The sequence below is a fragment of the Phyllostomus discolor genome, chromosome 13 (genome assembly GCF_004126475.2).
Source record: "Phyllostomus discolor isolate MPI-MPIP mPhyDis1 chromosome 13, mPhyDis1.pri.v3, whole genome shotgun sequence".
Classification (NCBI taxonomy): domain Eukaryota; kingdom Metazoa; phylum Chordata; class Mammalia; order Chiroptera; family Phyllostomidae; genus Phyllostomus; species Phyllostomus discolor.
The window spans coordinates 75622023-75641810 of NC_040915.2; the positions used below are offsets into that span (position 1 = coordinate 75622023).

Sequence of the window (19788 nt, forward strand, 5' to 3'; positions counted from 1 at the left end):
CAAAATCAACCAATTCCATGAGCTTTCTGATCACCAGTGTTTTGAACTGTGCATCTGATAGATTGGCTATTTCTTGGTCGCTCAAAAGTATGAGTCCTGGGGGACTGATCTGTTCTGTTGGAAACATATCTTTCCCTGTCTCTCCTTTTTTTTTTTTTCCGGTCTGGTTGCCCTTGTTACGGTGGGGGGCGGAGCCTTAGGTGTTCACCGGGGCTGGGCACCCCGGTCACTAGATTGTGACGTTATATGTGGGGGCAGGGGCAGGAGCAGGGATGGGAGGGAACAATGGTGGTAGTTCCGTTCTCCTGGGCTCAGACCCTTCTCTGGGATCCTGGGCTTCGAGCTCTGCCCTGGTCCACAATCGCTGCCTCACTGGGTCTGCCAGCCGCAGCTTGCGTACTCAGGGATCACCGCTGCATTCTTGTGCCCCGGATGGCTGTCGCGCCAATTTCACGCCACATTTTTCCCGACCTCCAAGCGCCGCCGACCTGTGCCAGCCCCGCGCCCACCTGGCTCATCTTCTCCTACCAGTCTGGATGTATGGGTCTACTTCAACTTCTTGGCTGTCCAACTTCCATTCAGATAAATCCTCCGTCAGTTCTGGGTGTTATTCTGTCTGTAAATTATTGTTGTTCTAATCTTGGTTGTGCGAGGAGGTACTACGGTGCGTCCACCTATTCCTCCATCTTGCTGGAAGTCCAAGAAACAGGTTTCTCATCTAGCAATGAATTCTTGCCACTGGGTCACCCTTTCTCCTCAGCAGACAGCCACTGCCCGACCAGAGGCAGCATGGCCAGTCCAGCAGGCCAACATGGCTGCTGCAGGCACAGTCCACGTGGACCGTCCAGAAGGCCAGGTAAGGCAAGGAAATGGGTTTTAAACCTATAAAAAATGATCAGTCCTAAGAATGTATTTGAAAGACATCAAACAGAAATGGCAAATGAGCACCACAGTTGGAAGAAAATGTCACTAAGTATAAAAAGAGTTTTTAGCTTTGGGATCAAGTACAGGGCTGAAAACTGCCTGTTTTCTGTACTCTGTGTGCGATGCCTGGAGAGCGACTGGGCACCAAGTGACGTGGAGGGGGTCGCCCAAACCCACAGGCTGGTGTAGCCCTGGGGTCCAGCCCCCGCCTGAACTCAGCCAAGGTCCTCAGCATTGTACTCATTTCTTGCCTGCCCCCCAACCCTATTTCCAGTGGGGAAGTCCGAGCCTCCAGACCTCTAGCTCCCTACAGGGCCATTGTGACCAGCTGGAAACCTTCATGTAAACCAGCAGCAGTTAGTCAGGGACTAGTGGCCAGGCTGGCGCAGTCTGCCCAGAGTGCTTAGCAAGCAACAGGCAAAGGTGGCAAGTGTTAAGAAAGCCTTTAAAAGTATAAAGTCAAAATCACATGAGATAACGCCTACTCATTAAACTTGTGAAAGAAATTAAAAAGATAAAATGTAATACCAAGGGAGACTTGGGGAAACATACAATATACAACCATGGAGATGTTTTTTAATATAATCACTTAGAAATAAAATTCAGAAACACTTAATGAGAATCAGAACCTACACCCCTGCAGTTGTATCTTAAAGAACGTGCCCCAGGAAGGCGTAGGTCCTCTGTGTCTGCGGGTCCTCCACCAGCTGACTCTGCCAACCTCTGACAGAAAACCACAGGGGCAGGAGTGTGGGGCCGCAGAGCACACAGCTATTGGGACAGCTAGGGCCCTGGGGCATCACAGGTTGTGGCTCCCACACAGTTTCCTGGAACCAACCCCCAGCAACACCAAGGGATGACTATATCTCAGAGGAAAAATGGGCTTTAGTTTCCAAGGACACAAAGAGTTTTACTGTGTACTAACAGTGTCAATGAAAGCCACCAGCATGCCCACCCAGGGCGTAATGAGGTGACCTAAGACTCAGTCACATAAAGTGAATATGCTTCTGCCAGGAAAGTGCTAACGGCAGAAAAACACGGAGAGAGGGAACAATCCTGGTTAACAATGTGACAGGAAAAGACCATGGTGTGTGACAACACGGAGATAGCAACTGTAGTTCCATGGAAACCTGGACCCTGTGGGGCAAAACAGGAAACACACACACTGGTCTCTGTCTCTGGTGACCAGCACGGGCTCTTCAAGCCCTGGCAACTCCCAGGAAGGAGAGAGGGATGGAGACTGAGTGAATAATCAGTCACGCCTATGTGATGAAGACTAAAAACCCCAGCAGCACAGGCATCAGAGAGCCTCCAGGTTGCAGATCCCATGGAGGTGCCGGAGGGTGGTGCCCAGACACGGCTCGGCAGCTCCACGTGCCTTCCCCAGGCCTGCCCTCTGCACCTCTTCCACCTGGGTGTTCATCTCTGTCCCTTATCATAGCTTCTTACAATAAGCAGGAAAACCTAACTGTTCCTCTGAGGTCTGCGAGCCATTTTAGCAAATGATCCAACCCCGGGAGGGCATGTGGGAGCCCAGGTTTACAGCTGGTCCGTCCGAGATGCTGGCGCACTCAGACTGGGGTTAGGGCCCAAGGCAGGGAAGGGGAGAGCCTTGCGGGACTCAGCCCTGACCTGTAAGAGCTGATGCTGTCTCCAGGAAAACAGTGGCACAGACCTCTGTAACTACACTAGGGGTGCCCTACTGATGTTGCAGAACTGCCTGGTGTTGTAAAACACACATTTGGTGGCCCAAAAGTGCCAGAAGTGTTCTACATGCATTGAGAGTGGAGGAGAAACATGGGGTTGTTGCTACACACACAGAGCAAGAAGGTAAGGACAGGAAACCTTATAAATATTTGGTGTAAAAAAGCATTTCACATATTGTGTTTTTGTGGCAGCTATTTGTGGTTAACTTCTATTGTGAAGGTGAGTGCCTACCTCAGAATTCATTTTTAAATCAATTATGCTGAAAAGGTTCAACTTCTGGGTGGGTAGGCTGTTTTCTATAAGGACCACGACCAGGAACCCTTGGTCACAAAGCCTGCTGTGTGCACGGGAGCTGCTGGCAGAATACCGGCAACAGGGCTGTCTTTGGTACCCTGGGTGCATTAGCTGGTCTCTATTTGTTTTCTGCACAACTGTCCTGGAAAAGCAGTGAGGCAGACTGCCTGCCTGGGAACGGAGCCTGCACGTGTCCCGTGGGACCCCACAGAGCTACGCAGGGCTAGGCGGGCAGAGAACGAGGATGGGGGCAGAGAATGGGGCTGTGGGGGCCGCACGGGCAGGCGGACACAATCGTCTCCTGGCAGCCACCCCCCAGCAGCACGCACAAACGAGGGTGGCTCCAGCTGGGGCCGAAGCACCCACACTTACCGCAGCTGGTCGGATCCTCGTCAGAGCCGTCCTGACAGTCCACATCCCCGTCACAGGCCCACCGCTGGGGGATGCAGTGCCCGTTGTGGCACTGGAAGTTGGAAGCCTCACAGGTGTGGTAAATGGCTGCCCACAGAAGAGCAGAGAAGCCATCAGTGCTGCCCCTCCTCGCTCCCACTCAACCATTAAGGAGCTGCTGCCCCAGTGGGAGGGCTGTGCTAGGGGACATGGTGGGCACTGAAGCTTCTGCATTTGTCCTTGCCAGAACGCAGGCACCTGGAGCCACCCCTCCAGACGGGGTGAGGCCAGGGGCCAAGGGGTTCACAAAGGGTGCACAGGCAGAGATGTATGTGTTACAAAGTCATTCACTTTCCACAACAAAGGTAAGAATCATTCCTCTTCTGTATATGAAAAACAGGCTTAGAGAGACCAGGCAACTTGTCCACATTCACAAAGGTAGTTATGTAACAAGAGCTGTCCAAGTCCAAAGTCTGCAAGGCTTCTGCTCACCTGTGCTACCACGCCTCCTCACAGACATCATCTCCTGCCCCAGATTCTGCAGCCAGGGGGAGGCAACAGCAGGTGCTCAGGAGACTGGGCTGTAGACCTGGTCCAGACACTGTCTACGGGCCTCATCGACACACCAACGTCTAAGATCCCCTGCAAGCTCCGAAAGGCCATGGTTTTACAATTCTAATTAAACTATCCAATTTCAAATGTGGAAAACCTCACATCCAAACAGCATTAAATAGGTGTCCAAAATCACAAAGCAAGCCCCAGAAGCTAGAATGGCCTACAGACAGCACCATCTACCAGCAACCGCACCACATGATGCCCACTGTGATCACTGAAGAAACAGCAGCAGCAAAACACAGAGCCACTGCCACACATGAACAGCCTTACTGCAAACCCAGGCTGAGGCCGCCTAGAAATCATTCAGAACCTTCTTAAGGCCTTGGTCAAACACTTGGTCAGATGCATAATAGCTGCTTCAAAGCCGACAAACACTACTAAGCACCTTCTCCGTCAGGTTCTCCTTCCTCCCCTGAAACAAGAGCTGTTTGTGTCCACAACCAAATGAAAGCCAGGACCGCATTATTCGGGGGGCACAGAGTGACAACTGAGAAAGAGGGGCTCACTGTTGGCTTCACCGCCTGGACTGGACAACTGCTCAGCAGGAGGCAGCAAAACAAGCCAGCGCTGGGGTGCAAGCTGCAGCCACGCATTCAGTCGAGATGGCTCGCCACGAGCAGCTTAAGGGTTGGGAAAACTGGTTTCCACTACCCTCTACAATTCCTACTGAATTTGAGGCTATTTTTGCAGCAGGTGGGAATACAAAGAACCCGAGTCTTGAAGCCCCTGAACAACAAGTGGCAGCCAGCTGGCCATGGCCTGCACAGTTCTCTGAAGCCCATGGCCACACCAACAGCACGCAGACCTGTCTACAGAAGGCCCCAGTGTTCCACAGACTTCAGCACTCAGACCCCACAAAAGCTCTTCTGCAAACACACTCATCTCTGCCCTGGCTGGTGTGGCCCAGTGGATTGAGTGCTCGCCTACAAACGAAAGGGTCACTGGTCAAATCCCAGTCAGGGCACATGCCTGGGTTGCAGGCCAGGTCCCCAGCAGGGTATGTGCGAAAGACAACCACACACTGATGTTTCTCTCCCTCTCATTCTCCCTCCCTTTCCCTCTCTAAAAATAAATAAAATCTTTTTTAAAAGCTGTGATATTTACATATAAAAATAAAGTGAAATATTACTCAGTAATAAAAAATGTGGTAGCACAGATGAATTTAAATGGAGAGAGTATTATGCTAAGTAAAATAAGTCAGTCTGAGAAAGAGAAACATCATATGATTTCACTTATATTTAGAATCTAAAAAGCAAAATTAAAAAATAGAATAGAGACTCATGGATCCAGAGGTCAGAGTGACGGCCCCCAGAGGGGCAGGGGTTGGGGACTGGATGAGAGACGCGAAGATTAAGCAGCACGAGTTGGTGGTCAGAAAACAGCCACAGGACACAAGGGCAGCACAGGCCCAGAGTCTGCGGCGCAGGCCCAGGTGGGCGCGGGAATGCTGGAGCACCTTCGGTGCAGCACAAGACTATCTCACCTGCACCCCCGAGAGCGGTGCAAAACAACACTGTGGGCACACCATAAGTGAAAGTGAAGGAATCCATTTTCAAAAGTTGCATTGCTGGTAAAATAAATGTGCCTTGTAGCTGAAAGAACAGTGAACTGTAAAACAAAGCAAGTGGTCTGGCAGGAAAGCAGACCTGCCCTCACCACGAGGTGGCTAAACAAAGACCCCATATCTCCTTCCCTGGAGGGGGTTAAAGCAGAACTGAGTGGCAATTTCCAGAGCAGGTTGCAGAGAAATTTCACGCATTAGGCAGTGAAATTTACTGTAGTTCTCCACAAGTTCCCCAGTCCCGGGCTCTGCCCCCATAATGGATGTGAGACCCAGTCAATCAGTCATAAAACACTGTGCGACCAGCATGCGGAGCCTGTCGCCCCACAGGAGAGCCGGAGCCTCACTGCACCGGTCCACGGTCAAGCCTTCCCCTGACACTCCCATGTTGTTTCCAAGTTTCTTTTTAGTGGAATGCTACCCCACAGAGACCCAAGCACAGCTTCAGTTTTCCCTGTCTGGGGAACCCCTGAGCCTCCGCTCCAATACCCGAGGTCGTCGAGTGGCACTCAACACATTGTCCGCAGACAAGGAGCCCGTCTGCAGGCCGTTTCTTATTGGTCCGGAAGCAATAAGCAGCTGAACTATGACAATCAGCTGCATGTCCATCACTCAGGACACTGTCCAGTTCAACTTCCCTGTGACGGGGCAGGACGCAGGTGTGCCCTTTGTCACCCACTCACCGCAGGGCAACTCTCCGAGCAGCACAGCACTGCCTGAGCCCCGAGGCCCATTTCTTGGGGCCTGGACTCTGCCACCAGCAAGGGCCCACCAGCCCCATACAGATGTGTGCTCAGCAGACAGCCCGGGAACACTGACCCGTGCAGTTGGCTTCGTCAGACCAGTCCCTGCAGTCGTTGTCCCCGTCACACACCCAGGAAGAGCGGACACACAGCCCGGAGCTGCAGCTGTACTCGTCGCTGCGGCACTGGTGCGCTTCTGCAGGGAGAACACAGGCAGGAGTATGAGGACAACCTTCGCCGCCCAGACTTCTCCCTCTAGTGCTCGAGCTCCTGAGGGTTATGGATGCACCACAAACCCTTCACGTTGACTGCTCAGCGCGGGAGTTGATGGAGACCTGAACCAGGAAGGGGAGGTCACTGAGGATGGCTTCCAGCCATGCTCGCCACTGGCTGCCACTAGGGAAGGGAAACCTTGCCCATTGATCTCAGCGCACTTTACAAGTAGGGTCCTTTTCTATGCTGGCTACAATGAAAAAGAGGTTGGGAAGCAAGCTCTAGCTGCCCAAAGAGTATTCGCAAGGAACAGCAGGCTTCTAGAGACAGAGCCTGTGGTTTCAGAGAAGGAGCCACAGACAGTCTGAGCCCTGGTCAATCAGAAGCTCGGCTTGGGGAGGCGGGTCCCTTACCACAGTGACTTTCATCACTATTGTCTCCACAGTCATCTTCAAGGTCGCACTTGTAGGAGAGAGGGATACAGGTCCCAGACTCCCGGCAGCGGAACTGTGTATCCAGGTCACAGATGGTAGTGGCTGACATGGAGAGAGAGAGGACACATTCACCAGGTGCAATTAGTCCCCTGAACACCAACTTCCCACTGGAAAATCAATTCAGCACAAGAAGGAAGCAGAGTTAAATTGTAGCAGCAGAAACAAAACCTAGGCTTATGAAACAGACACGGCAGGAGGGCCTGACATTTACAACTAAGGGAGGTGAGAGCCTGTCTTCCCATGGGCAGCTTATGATTGGAACAGGACTAAGGAAAGTGGAAGCTGGTGTCTGGCTGGGGAGAGAGTAACAGGCTGCACTACCTCCTAAGCTGCCCTCAGGGGGAGGTGTCTTCCTGAGGTGGCAGACACACCCTTATGTGGAGGACCGCCTTTAGGAAGGCCAGTTTCCCACATGAAGTTGCTTGCTCCACCAGATGGCAGAGGTCAGAGGTGGTATGCAGGCAGGTTTCTTGCAGCAGAACATGGCCTCTGAAGTCCATCAAGGCTGTGTTTCAAACCCCAGCTCTGCCTCTTCCTCAAGCAATTCACTTTGCCCTCCTGGAGCCTCCACATGAAAGGGCAAAAAAGGCGACGCGGCCAAATGCACACAGTGACAGCAGAAAGACTCGACACACATCTCAATTCCAGCACCCACAGCTCACGAACAATTCCAGGCCCTGTTCCCTCTTCTGTTACATGAAGATAATACCTACCACATGGCATTATTATGAAGGTAAATAAGAAAGCAAGTTTGGGACCAGAGTCCGTTAAATGGGATGTAAATGTAATGAGCCCAAACAGACTGAACACAGAGTGAGATATCCTCCCTCTTCTACAGAAGCCGCCTGGGCCCCGGCCGGGGCCCAGCCCTTAGAACCAGGAGAAGGAACCTGTGAGAAGGGTTCTGGGAAGGAAGACCACTCTCTGGAGCAGCAGGTGCGGCAGGCACTGAGAGACAGCCAGACCCTGAGCTGGGTGGGGGTGCCGGGGCTGAAAGCCTGGGCAGCACTGTGCTCACATGTCCTCGGCAGCACAACTTGTGCTCCATTTCTTCTCTGTCATTGAGCTCGTGGTGGGAGGCAGGAGATAAGTGCAAAATGACCAGACTGCAGAGGATTCACATCAAAACCCCAAGCACCTCAGGACAACCCAACACAGGCAGCTGTTGAAGAAGGAGATCTGCTCACAACACAGCCCTCGCCTCCCTCTGCTGCAGGCCCCCATCTTCGCCAGCAGGCAGCAGACAGGGCGCCTCATTTAACCTTCCAAACAGCAGTGACCCCCAGCACCGTCCCTGTCCCGTGCCCCACAGGACAGGGAAGCCCCATTCTGCCTCCTCAGAGGGGAGACACAGGACCAAGAAGCATCACACTCTCTGTCCCCAGGGTCCCCAGGCTCCAGTTTAACCCCTGCAGTCCCCCAACCTCCTCACCTCGGCCACATCTGCTGAGTCTGAACCTGAGCCACATGGAATTGTGAGAAAGCAAGTCTTAGGGTCCTGGAAAGGTCAATCCAAGTGCACACTCTAACCCAAGCAAGAGGGGGTGAGAACCAGCTGCACACTCCACCCAGAGGAGCTCCAACCATGTGGGAATCTGGGGGCCCAATGCCAGGGTCACAGCTGGGTGGGGAGGGCAGCAGCCCCTGAAGATGCAGAGAGGTCTTTCTCTTAAAACACAGAACAAACAAGACCCAGGCTTGCCATCTAGCAAAAACCAAAGCCCAGAGGCCCAAGCAGGAATCCCCAGCCAAGGAACATGAGGTCAGCACATTTACAGCTCTCTGCTTCCACCAAGCCTAATAACATCTGGACAATTTTCTTGCAATGTGTAAATCCTAAGAAATGTCTCCTCTCCCACTCTGATAGGTAATAAACTCCTTTCCAGAATCTGCTCCAAAGCAGTTAACATTTATTAATTTTTTAAGGAGCTTTGGCTATTCCCCCACAAATATCAGACCTTCATAAGACTGACAGGTAGAGAGAGTTTTATTAGTGCTGATTTTTCAGAAATAAAACACACACACAGAGGCTAGCTCCCCAAATCTGCCATTCAGGAAGCTCTTGTCCCTTGGTATGAAAGGTACCCACTGAAGCCAAGGAAAAACTCTTAAGAAAGGTCTGGTGAGTGGCTCCAGTAGGACAGAAGAGGCAGGACATAACAGGCCAAGGCCCAGAGCCGCATGCTGGTTGCCTCTTGAGTGGCTGTCTGCGTGGACGGGCACAGGGGCCTGCGTAGATGTGCAGGTGGCAGGCCACACATCGCCACCAAGACGGGAGCACACAGAGCCAGAAACCCCCTTTCCTCTGTCCTTAGAACATGAGATAACAAATGAGCTTCTTGATTTCCAAAGGTAAAATACTGAAAAGAGAAGCCTTCAGACTGGTTTCTGGCCTCCCAGCTCTGGCAGCTCTGGTCTTTCTCCCACGCAATTCATTCTGCCTCCAGTTGATCCTTCCAAAGGCAACACTTCAGCATGTCATGTCAAGTTCAAGGGTTCCCAACAGCATTGCTGATAAAGTCCAGAGGGCCTTGTGGCTCCAGGCCCCCCACCCTGACCCAGCTCCCCCTGCCCCAGTATTCCCACTAGGTTCTCAACAGCCCATACAGTCTGATTGCTGGGCTTTCACACTACTGCTCCTTGCCAAGAATCTTGCCCCTCCACCTGTGCTTGGCTCACCTCCACATGTGCCCAATCTGAGTCTGAACTGGGTGACCTGGGCTTCTCTGTCACAATACTCACCACTCTTGTGTAAATGGCTACTTGCTTTTATGACTTCCCCTTCAGACTTTAAACTCTGAGTCTACTGTGCTCACCACTACATCCCAAGTCCCAGTACAGAGCCTGGAACAAAGGGTGTCCCATACACCTTTGTTGAACATGTTACCGACTGACAGGGCCCAGGCCGTCAGAGCTACTGAAAATCACCTCGAGAGCCACACATGCCTTCAAACCCTGTGGACAGAGTCACGTGCTGCAGCAGGAGGGTCTGAGAAATGCAAGGGCCCCAGTCGAGGCTAGTACGCAGACTCGCAGACGTCCCCATGCTCTGGACAGAACCAGGCCGCACCACTGAGGTACAGCAGCCTCTGCAGAGCCCAGCAGGCCACTGGCACCCACTGGCAGTGGGGGCACACAGCTCCACACCTGCTCCCCTCTCTGGACTAACAGATCAAGGACTGGCCCCTGGTCACCACCCAGGCCACCAGCTTTATGACAGTGGCAGGGCCGTAGTGAGAGCCCGGCCTGCCGACGCCACGTAAACTCTCTTCGAGCCTGTGAGGCTCATTTGCAAATCTCCTACAATGATGTAGTTAACTGATATACACATGGGTTTGTTTTCATACAGTAATGTATATCCAGCTCAGGGTGGAAACATGTTTTCTCTGTTCTCCGAAAATACCCATCAGCTCAAACACGCATCACCGACCACGAGGGCCCAGCCAGCACCCAGACCAGTGGTTTTCAAATGACGTGCAGCAAGAACTTTCAGAACTTGCAGTGCCTGACCACTGAGTCAGGGGCACAAACCTCTTTTCCCTTAAGACTGTCAAATAGAAAAGTGACAGCAGCCCCCACAACAATGGCCATCCAGTGTGAATAAATCAAAACTATACCTGTTTTTGTCAAAGCAGCCAAAAACATAATTTTTGCTGTGCTACAGAATTTTAGTAATTTGTGTTTGCCAGAAGGTGAAAAAGGCTGAAAACCGAGGCCCTGGACTGCCGACCCCTCACGGGAGCTGGCCAGCCTTCTGAGCAGCAGTGAATGCTATTTACTCGCAAACAGGGCCCCGCCAGGCACTCACGGCAGCTCCTCTCATCACTCATGTCCCCGCAGTCGTTGTCCGAGTCACACCGCCAGATGCTGCTGATGCAGTTCCCGTTGCTGCAGCGGTACTGGCTGCGGAGACAGGTGCTCTCTGGCGACCAGGGGCAGGCAGGGAGGAAGCGAAACCAGCGTTACTCTCACTGACAGACCACAAGACTTTCTTGAGTTTCCATTTCTCTTCCTCCATTAATGTGTCTGAGGTGATACAGAGGAAGAGGGTGACTGCGGCCGCACATGGGCGGGGATGGGGCTCCAACAGGCCCCTCCTTTCCTCTCCTGGTTAAAATCAAAGGAGAAGAGGCAAGCCAGGGCTGCGTTTAGAGGTGGCTGCAATGACGCCGACTGGCCCAGTGGGTAGAGACTGTGCATGCCAGCATCAGCAAGCCCTCATCACACAGGACGCCCTTAGCGATTGCACCTGTGGTCCCACCCCAGCGGTCGATGTGTCTGTGGCTACCAGTGCCACAGGTAGTTATGTGTGCTCATCCATACTCAATTTCTCAACCAACTGGGCTATGGAGACTTTCTTTACACAGTCTGAAGGTTTTTTCCTACCACATGACTTCTTTAAAATAAGCAGCCGTAACTCCTCATGCAGAAGAAACACACTGCTGGGTAAAGGTCAACAACATGTGAGGACTGGCCTCTTGTTTAGGAAACCAAAGGCCTTTTACAGGGAATACAGAAAAGTCTCCTTTCCCCTTCTTTTGAAATTTAATGTCAAATCTGTTTCTTTTCAAATAATTTTAAAATGACTTACAGAGCCTGAAAGACGGTTTCCTGTGTCTAAAAGGGAAGGCTACGCTCATATCTCTAAGGGAGACCCTCGGGCGGCAGCAGGTGCACCACTGCCTGAGACTAGGGGGCTGTGGTGAGAAGGCAGGTTATTGTCACAGGGCAGATATGGCCTGGGTCATGAGGAGCAGCGGGACTCACGCCACTAGCTGGGCACTGCGTGCAAGGCCCCTCCCAGGGCTCACCTCACTCACAGAAGTATGAGGCTGGGACTGGGAGGTGGTAAGGGTATAAATTAGGCAGGAAAGAAAAGATTGAACAGCTTTTCAGAGGAAGAGTTTAGAAAGAAAGAGCACGATGAGGCTGCTACCGGTCACGGCTTGGAAATACAGATGCAAAGCTCTTTCTAATGCTGGCCTCAGAGTGCAGGATATTTCAGGCAGGGGTGACACTAAGGGGAGTGAGGGCATGAGGAGTCAAAGCTGTTCCCGTTCCCAGTCCAACTTACAGGAAGCTGCAGAGCTGTAATGTGGGGCATGGGCAAGGAGAGGAGGTGGCGGAAGCAGAAAAGGCAGGTAGCCTCCAAGCAAAGCCCGTATCACTTGACATTAAACCAGAAACACAAGCCAATATTTTTACATAAACAGCTTAGGGCTGTTCTGAATGAAAACCAAAATGCCGCAGGCCCAGAAACTGAACCATGTGAGTGTGAGTGCCCAGCAATTTACTTTTTCCTGTGGACACTTTCTATGAACTCAGGAAGATTGGGGAACAGAGAGCCCTGGCAGAGGAAAGAAAAACAGGAGGGCAGTGGGCAAAAAGAAAAGGGACGCACCTTCTTTGACGCAGGTGTCGTTTCTCAGCTCATAGCCCCGAGGGCACTCACACTTCAGGTCGCCAGAGGGCAGGACAGTGCTGGACACGCCCTCCGGACACCGGCAGCTCCTGTGCTGGTCCGCCCTGGGCAGGCACAGTAGGCTGCATGGCCGGGGCACACAGGCGTTGCTTCCTGCAGAGAAAGCACAGGCGATGGCACCACCTTAACACACCAGAGGGCAGCAAAGGGAGGCCTGGGCCCCACGTACCTCAATGTACAGATGCCACAATGTGAAACTCGGAGAGAGAAAGGTGATGTGGCATGTGCTGGGGCACCTACTGTGCCCACCACCTCTGCTCAGAGCCCTCAGGAAGGTTCCCGACCCACGAAACCTCAGTGAGATCAGCATTCCCCAGAACCACGCAGGGAATTTAGCACTGGGAGGCTGAAGGGCACCTCATCATCGGGGAGCTGAGGCTGGAAGAGGTTGTATCGTGGGGGTGTCAAAGGTGGTGCAGGACAAGCCCAAACCGGTGCCAGTCAAAGCTGTGCAGAAACAATCTCTGAGCATACAGAGGAGAGTTGGGAGGCAAAGCAGGCTTGGCAGGGCAGGACCACACCAGGGACCTGGGTGGTGGGAAGGTAAATGGCTTTGCCATCCCAGCTCTAGTCCCCCGAGGCTCATCCAGTGTCCACACTTGGGCTCCTTACTGTCTCCCTTCATCCTTTCCATAGCACGTTTTACCTGACTTAGCTTGAGTGGGCTTCCATTCCTTATGACCCCAAAGCCCTTATTTAGAACATACACCTGGTTGTTTAGAACAACCAGGTGTAGACAGAAATCCAGGACTCCCCTGCTCACCTCCTTTGTGCCCGAGTGCAGCTGCTAAGCCACAGGACTCATCAGGCACATGGTCACATAATGAACCTAGACAAAGATGAGCTGGTGTGCACCTGCCCCACTACTTCCAACCTCTTCTCTGCTCAGCTTTCCACAGAGGATGCCCCAACAGGGGCTGTGAAACCCCTTGCTGTGCTCAGGACAGAAAACCTGTGTGGGTGACAGATGATGGACAAGGAATGCTCCTACCTCCAATATCTTTCTGCAAAGGAGAGAGGGCACATAAACCATTTTGGAACAGCTGAAAAAATGGCAACATGAAAGCCACACAGATTATGGAATGTACCTTATTCCTTTTGTGTGTGACTATTCATCATGAAAACGGGAAAAGTAAATATGAAACTGCTGGTAAAACTCAGCTGACGTGCCCGCCCCCGAGCTGGCTCGGAGACAGAAAGGCCCACCAGAACCCTGTGCAGCAGCTCTGTTCCGCCAGCCAAGGCTTCAGTTGCCTGCTGCCCGGCCTGCAGCCAGAAGATGGGATGCAGTAGAGACAGCTGGCACTGACAGGCGGGACAGCACAGTTAGCAGCTCTGGTATGTGGGCACCCAGTCAGCGTCTGACTGGCATAACAAACATGAAAGCCACACGCGGCAGCAAATTCTGATGTCAAGGCCTACACAGGACATCACTAAACAAACAAGACACACACACCCACTGAGGGAAGTCCACGTGGAGAAACATTCAAAAGGGTTTCCCAAATAACTTGATAGCCCCAGAGCACAGGCGGCAAACACAAGGCCCACGGGATGAATTCGGCCCAGTGGCAGCGCCAAGTTCCTGGCCTCTAGTTGAAGAGTAGTTACATGTATATAGTCCTAAAATTACATTTCGTCCTTTGAAGGCAACCGCCAGGCTGATGTGGCCCCCGGAGAAAGTGAGTTTGACACTCCCGCCCTAGAGGTTGAAGTGCCACACGGGTGAGTGCGGCCGAAGTGGCAGGCACCAATGGAGGCTGCTCTGTCCCACGGGCAGGAGCTGGTCCTTCAGCAGGGGGCCATGGGCCTCAGGCTACAGGAGGGCATCAGCAGCTACCACTGAGGGACAACAGTGCCACAGGAATCCAAGACCCTTTCTCTGTATTCCAAGGACAACATATATTCAATAGGAACAGAACCTTTGGAAAATACTCACAGGGTACTTTCACACAGGTGGTGTCTATAAAATAATGTCACTGGTATTTTAACATGCAGAATGAATGCTCCTAACCAAACAAGAAAGAGCCAAAAGTACAGAACCCAGATGGGGTACAGCCAATCAGGAGACTGGTTTAAAAAGAGATACAGAAAAATAGCCAGAGGGGCCATGTCCAGGGCAAACCCCAAACCACGCTGACCAAGGCAGTCAGTCACACCAAGAAATAGCAGGGCAGGGGCATGAGGGCTGGCCCCCAGCTGCAACGCAGCGACCAGAAGACATCCGAGACGGCATGGGACCGCAATGCTGGAGAAGTCCATGAGGCACCCCAGGACACTGCCACCTGACCCTGACCCAGCACACACCAGTCTGCCATGGGGGAGGTGGCAACGGGAAGAGCATCGCTCCCACATGAAGAGTGTCCCCTTGGAAGACCAAGCATGTAGCTCTGTGACATCTTGTCACATTCAGAACACTTTCAGATACCCTCTTGGGAGAGTTCTTCCAGAAGGTAACAGAATGGAAGGCTTTCTCTCTCAGATGCCTGCGGTCCGTGCTCCAGCTATGGGCTGGCTTAGACACCAGAGGGGTTCTGCTGCAGGTGTGGGAGCCCCTGCTCCCCACAAAAGTGGACACACACACGAGGCAGTGACTGCTTTCAGGAATTGGCAGGTGTCCCCACACCTGGACTCAGAGCAGCTGGAGGGGGCAGGGGGACTAAGAAATCCCCACTCTTCCTGGGACCCCTTTGAGGCCTCTCTGCCTGTGGCCAGCACCACCTTCTGCCTCGCCCCTCTCATTTCTTTTTTTTCTATTTTCTCTTTATTTCTATTGCCAACACTATTACAGGTCCCTGTCTTCTCCCCTTCCCCCCACTCCTCCCGGCCCCTGCCCCCCTTCCCTCTGGCCATCACCACACTGCTGTCTGTGTCCATGGGCCTTGAATATATGTTCTTTGGGTGACCCTTCACCTTCTTTCATCCAGGCCCCCTGCCGTCTGCCAGCTGTCAGCCTGTTCCATGTGTCCATGCCTGTGTTTCTATTTTTTTTCATGAGTTTATTCCATATGAGTGAGATCATGTGATATTTTTCTTTCTCTGACTGGCTTATTTCACTTTCATAATATTCTCCAGGTCCACCCATGCTGTATTGAAGGGTAACAGTCCCTTCTTTTTTTACGGCCATGTAGTTAGTATTCCATTGTGTAAATGTACCACAGGTTTTGATCCACTCATTTACTGATGGGCACTTGGGCTGTTTCCAGGTCCTGACTATTGTAAATAATGCTGTCATGTACATAGGGGTGCATATATTCTTTCAAGTTGGTGTTTGGGGATTCTTATATGTTCCCAGAACTGGGATTACTGGGTCAAAAGGCAGCTCCATTTTTAATTTTTTGAGGAAAATTCATACTACATGCATACAAGGCTGGCTTTTACTAGTCAGGACCCAGGGGCAGGTCAGCTAACGCCCGAAGTCACTGGGCTGCCTCATGCCTTGAGGCACCTGCCTCGGCTGCCAGCTGACTATTAGGCTGGTCACTAAAAAGCTCATCACTGAAATCTCCTCTGGTGGGATTAGGAGGATGGGGCTATTGGACCTCCCATGAGGGGGAGGTGCCTTCAGAATTCAGGGAAGAAGGTGGTAGGTGTCATTCCCTGCCCAGAGCCACCTATCTGAGTCTTTCCTAGATTTTTTCTTGACCTCAGCAGGGCGGGCAGAGCCCCAATGAGTCAAGCAGGTGTGTCTGCCAGAAGCTAGGAGAATGTTTCTATCTGAGTTCCTGTGAGGGAGGAGCTCCAGTCAGGGTCACTGGGAAGTGGGGGAAATAGCCTTACTCCCAAGCCGGTCACTAAGCCCTCCTGAGTCCGCCCTGACCTCTAGGCCCCAGCCTAGTCCACTGAGTCCTCAGCAGGGCCAGAGAGGCACAGGGTGGGGAAAGGGAAACACCAGAGGGTGGGGGGGCAACTGCTTTTCCTCAGGCTGATGCCACTTGGAGGGGATTGCTCTGCCCAAAAAGGATGGCTGCTCTGGGATCGGAGGATGACTCAGTACAGAGGGCCTGCAGGCTGTTCCCCCAGGCCTCTCCCCAAAGCCACAAACACCATATTCTCATCAGGCAACTCTGGTCGGCACCACTAAAGCCTAGGGTGAATAGCTGTAAACAAAATTTTGCATTTTGGCCCTTTAAGAGGGTGCCTTTGACTCCAGCGGGCTCTGCCTCTCCTGGGCAGACAGAAACCTCACTGCTTTTCCCAGCTGGATGATATGTGGATGCCTATTCCTGGCACTGCGGCTCTGGGCTGGGAGACCTGGACTGGGGCTGAGGTGCCACACCTCTCAGGGGAACCTCCCCACAGCTGAGATGTCCCTCCTTAACCTCAGCCACTGTCCATGGGGCCACCCCTCTCATGCATCTACCTTTCCTACCAGACTTCAGGTGGCTGCTTCTGCCTTTCTTGGTTATAAGTCTCCTCTTTAGGTAGTCGTCAGTTGGCAATTCAGGGGCATTGTTCCCCAATTCAGTTGTGCAGCAGGTCCCACTTGGTTCTGGGAAGAGGTGAGAGTAACATCCCCTACTCTACCACCATGTTGAGAAACCTCGCCCTTCTTCTTTTTCCTAGACAAGAGATGATGCTGGATCAAGACTCTCTTAAAGTGGATTTGAGAATTAGTTCTCCCATCTTCTCCAGCTAGGCATCTTCGATCAATAAGCCTGTGCTTGCTCCAAACCCTGATCTACTGAGTATTTGTTTTAAAGCCTCAGGAACACAAACCTTAGGCCTGTAACAGAACCAGTTTAGGAGGCAAAAATGCTACTATCTTATTTAGTGAACTATGCATTTGACAATTATCAAAATCTAACCTACCCCATGCTGTTACAGGGTGCAGCCAAGAGGGGGAACCCCAAATGGGCATTTGAAATGGGGTCCAGAACTTAAGGTGTCCAGGAGATTTTAAGATGTCTTCACCCCACCCCAGGTGTGGGTTGGGGGAAGGGACAAGTGGAGCAGGGCCATTGAGAGCTGTTTCATGTAGCAACAGCCTTGTAGCTAACCTCTGGTGTGGTCATTTAACATATCTATAGCCTTTGGCTGGTTACTTAGATATGTTAAATAGCTGTGGCCATGCTCTGAGCCAGGGGAATGGAAGTAACTACCCCACCAAGAAGTAACTGGGGGGCAGGTCCCCCAAGTTAACAGCGCCTGCGTGGGAGCTTGGAGAAGATTGGCTCCAGGACATGGGGCCACACCTGCCCAGACTCATGATGGCAGGCCCGTAAAGCTGGAAGGGTAGGAGTTCTGGCATGTGAAGCTGAGTGTGGAAGGAGTCGGAAATGGGGCTACAGAGGAAGACTGGTGTGGGGATTTAAACCCAGATGCAGCAGCCATTGAGGGAGAGAGAACCACGCAGCTTTAGCAGAGTGAGGACTCCCGCAGCCCTGCAAGAGAGAATCACCATGCGGCTTTAGCAGAGAACCACCACTCGGCTTTGGCAGAGTGGTGACCCCCCCACCCACTTGCAGCCATTGTGCAGGGGGAGAAGCACTCAGTTTTGGCTGAGTGGGGACTCTCGTGGCCCTGGGAGAGAGGACCACGTGCCTTTGCCAGATTGGGGACCCCCGCAGCTTTAGAAGGGGGAACCACCACCTGGTTTTAGCAGAGATCCTGGTGACTCAGCTAAGGGTGCCGGGAACCCAGGGAGGTCTCCCAGTTGAGATGGAGTACTAACTGGGAATAACCAGAGGACTGCCTGAGCCATGGACTTCTATTTCCTTTCCTGAGATAGGGTACTCTGGACTGGGCAAAGGGGGAAGGAAGGAAGGACTGTGTCTATTTGTGGGTGTTTTAAGGGACTTTAGGATTTTTTGATAAAGACATTAGGTCACTACTTTAAGTTTGTATAGCATTAAATAAACATTTCTTTTCCTTTTCACGAATCTCTGGCATTGAGAGGCGTCTTTCCTCTGGCAGCGGACATAACAGACCTGGGGGCTTCTTTCAATAATAGTATATCGTCCCAGCCCCCCGCCTTGTTTGTTCTGTAACAATGCAATACATTATTTGCCCTCATTATAGATATTTAAAAGTGTGTGTTCATTGCAGGCTCCAAAGAGCACTAAGAGCATCATCAATTAAAGGTTTCAACAGCCTTACAAAGTACGCTATTTAAAGAAAAAAGCACTCTTTATGAAGAATAAATTCTAGTAATACTACACACAAATCAGGCAGATATAAAGACAAAAAAATGCATCTGTTTCAAAGCAAATATCCCCAATCAACAAATGTTTCAATAAAACAGTCTTGTCAAAGACGAGAACCATTCACAATCAAGCACTTCTAACTCGCTGTGGCCCACCAGGGCACTGCTATTACAGACAACAGAGGAAGCAAAGCTGACGGCTTCACTGCAGTCAAGCTCTGCAGCCAACTAGACTGGTTCAAATTCTTACTAAATGTGCAACATAGAACAGTCACTAAACCCAACTTTCATGTCCTCACCTATAAAATGGAAATGTTAATAGTGCACGGGGATTTAGGAAGATAACTGAGGTCATACAAGCCTGGAAAGCACACTAGTGTGATGCTATATAATCACAATCCCTTAATAAATGTTGTTATTGTCATTACTATTATTTTATGTTAGCAGGACGTCCTACATGTGTTAGAAGAAGACAACAAAAATAATAAAGATTGGCACCAAGGATCACCAATACAAAACATGAATTTGCAAAATACTCGTTTGATGTCCAAAAAAGTGGGCCACCTGGAGCAAACAGGTTCAAGACTAAGAGAACCCTCCACATAGAAGCAGTGCTGGGAGCCAGATGCCATTGCAAAAGCTCTGACTGAACCCAAACAGCCTGTTTGAGAAATCACAAACTTGCCTCTCCAACCCTCTGTCTGGAAGCAGGAGACAGACCACGATCTCCCCTGCATGCCTCTACCAGCGACCTTCACTCTGAGTAGCCAGAGTCTGGATCTGCTAGGACTGCACACCTGCTGGGATAAGGGGCCAGCCAACTTGGGGCAGTGAGGAGCCTGGGGGCTCAGGGTCCAGCTGCATGTGGTGTGTCAGGAGCTGCTTCATGCTCATCAAACATGCTCACAAGTCATCCTCAAAGTGAAGACCCACTCCTCTGGACGGGGTGGCAACTCAGAGGAACGGTGACAACTCACTCAGCTTGCCAGCAAGGAGGATCAATGGGGGTGGGGGTCCTCCATCAAAGGCCCTGAGATTTCAGTCACTGGAGCCCAGGAGCAACATTCCTTTATCTCTCCCTATTTTAAAACAGGCACGTCCTCTAAGAATGTGACTTCTCCATTTAGCTGGAACAAAACTCAGCTCCTAAACTAGAAAGGGTCCTCTGGAAAAACACCCATATCTGAGATTACATTCCCTCATCTGTAAACCATAGCTCCTAA

The 19788-nt window shown here is 51.7% G+C and overlaps 1 protein-coding gene across 2 annotated transcripts in view; it reads right to left on the reverse strand.

Moving 5' to 3' along the window:
* The window catches only part of SORL1 (sortilin related receptor 1), a 157053-nt gene that overhangs the window by 45497 nt on the left and 91768 nt on the right, over positions 1 to 19788 (reverse strand). For both annotated transcript variants that reach the window (XM_028527464.2, XM_036013859.1), the window contains exons 22-26: positions 12343 to 12516; positions 10750 to 10863; positions 6861 to 6983; positions 6311 to 6430; positions 3298 to 3423 (exon numbers count right to left, since the gene is read on the reverse strand). In XM_028527464.2, coding sequence (XP_028383265.1) covers positions 3298 to 3423; positions 6311 to 6430; positions 6861 to 6983; positions 10750 to 10863; positions 12343 to 12516 — 657 coding nt within the window. The remainder of the gene's footprint in view (positions 1 to 3297; positions 3424 to 6310; positions 6431 to 6860; positions 6984 to 10749; positions 10864 to 12342; positions 12517 to 19788) is intronic.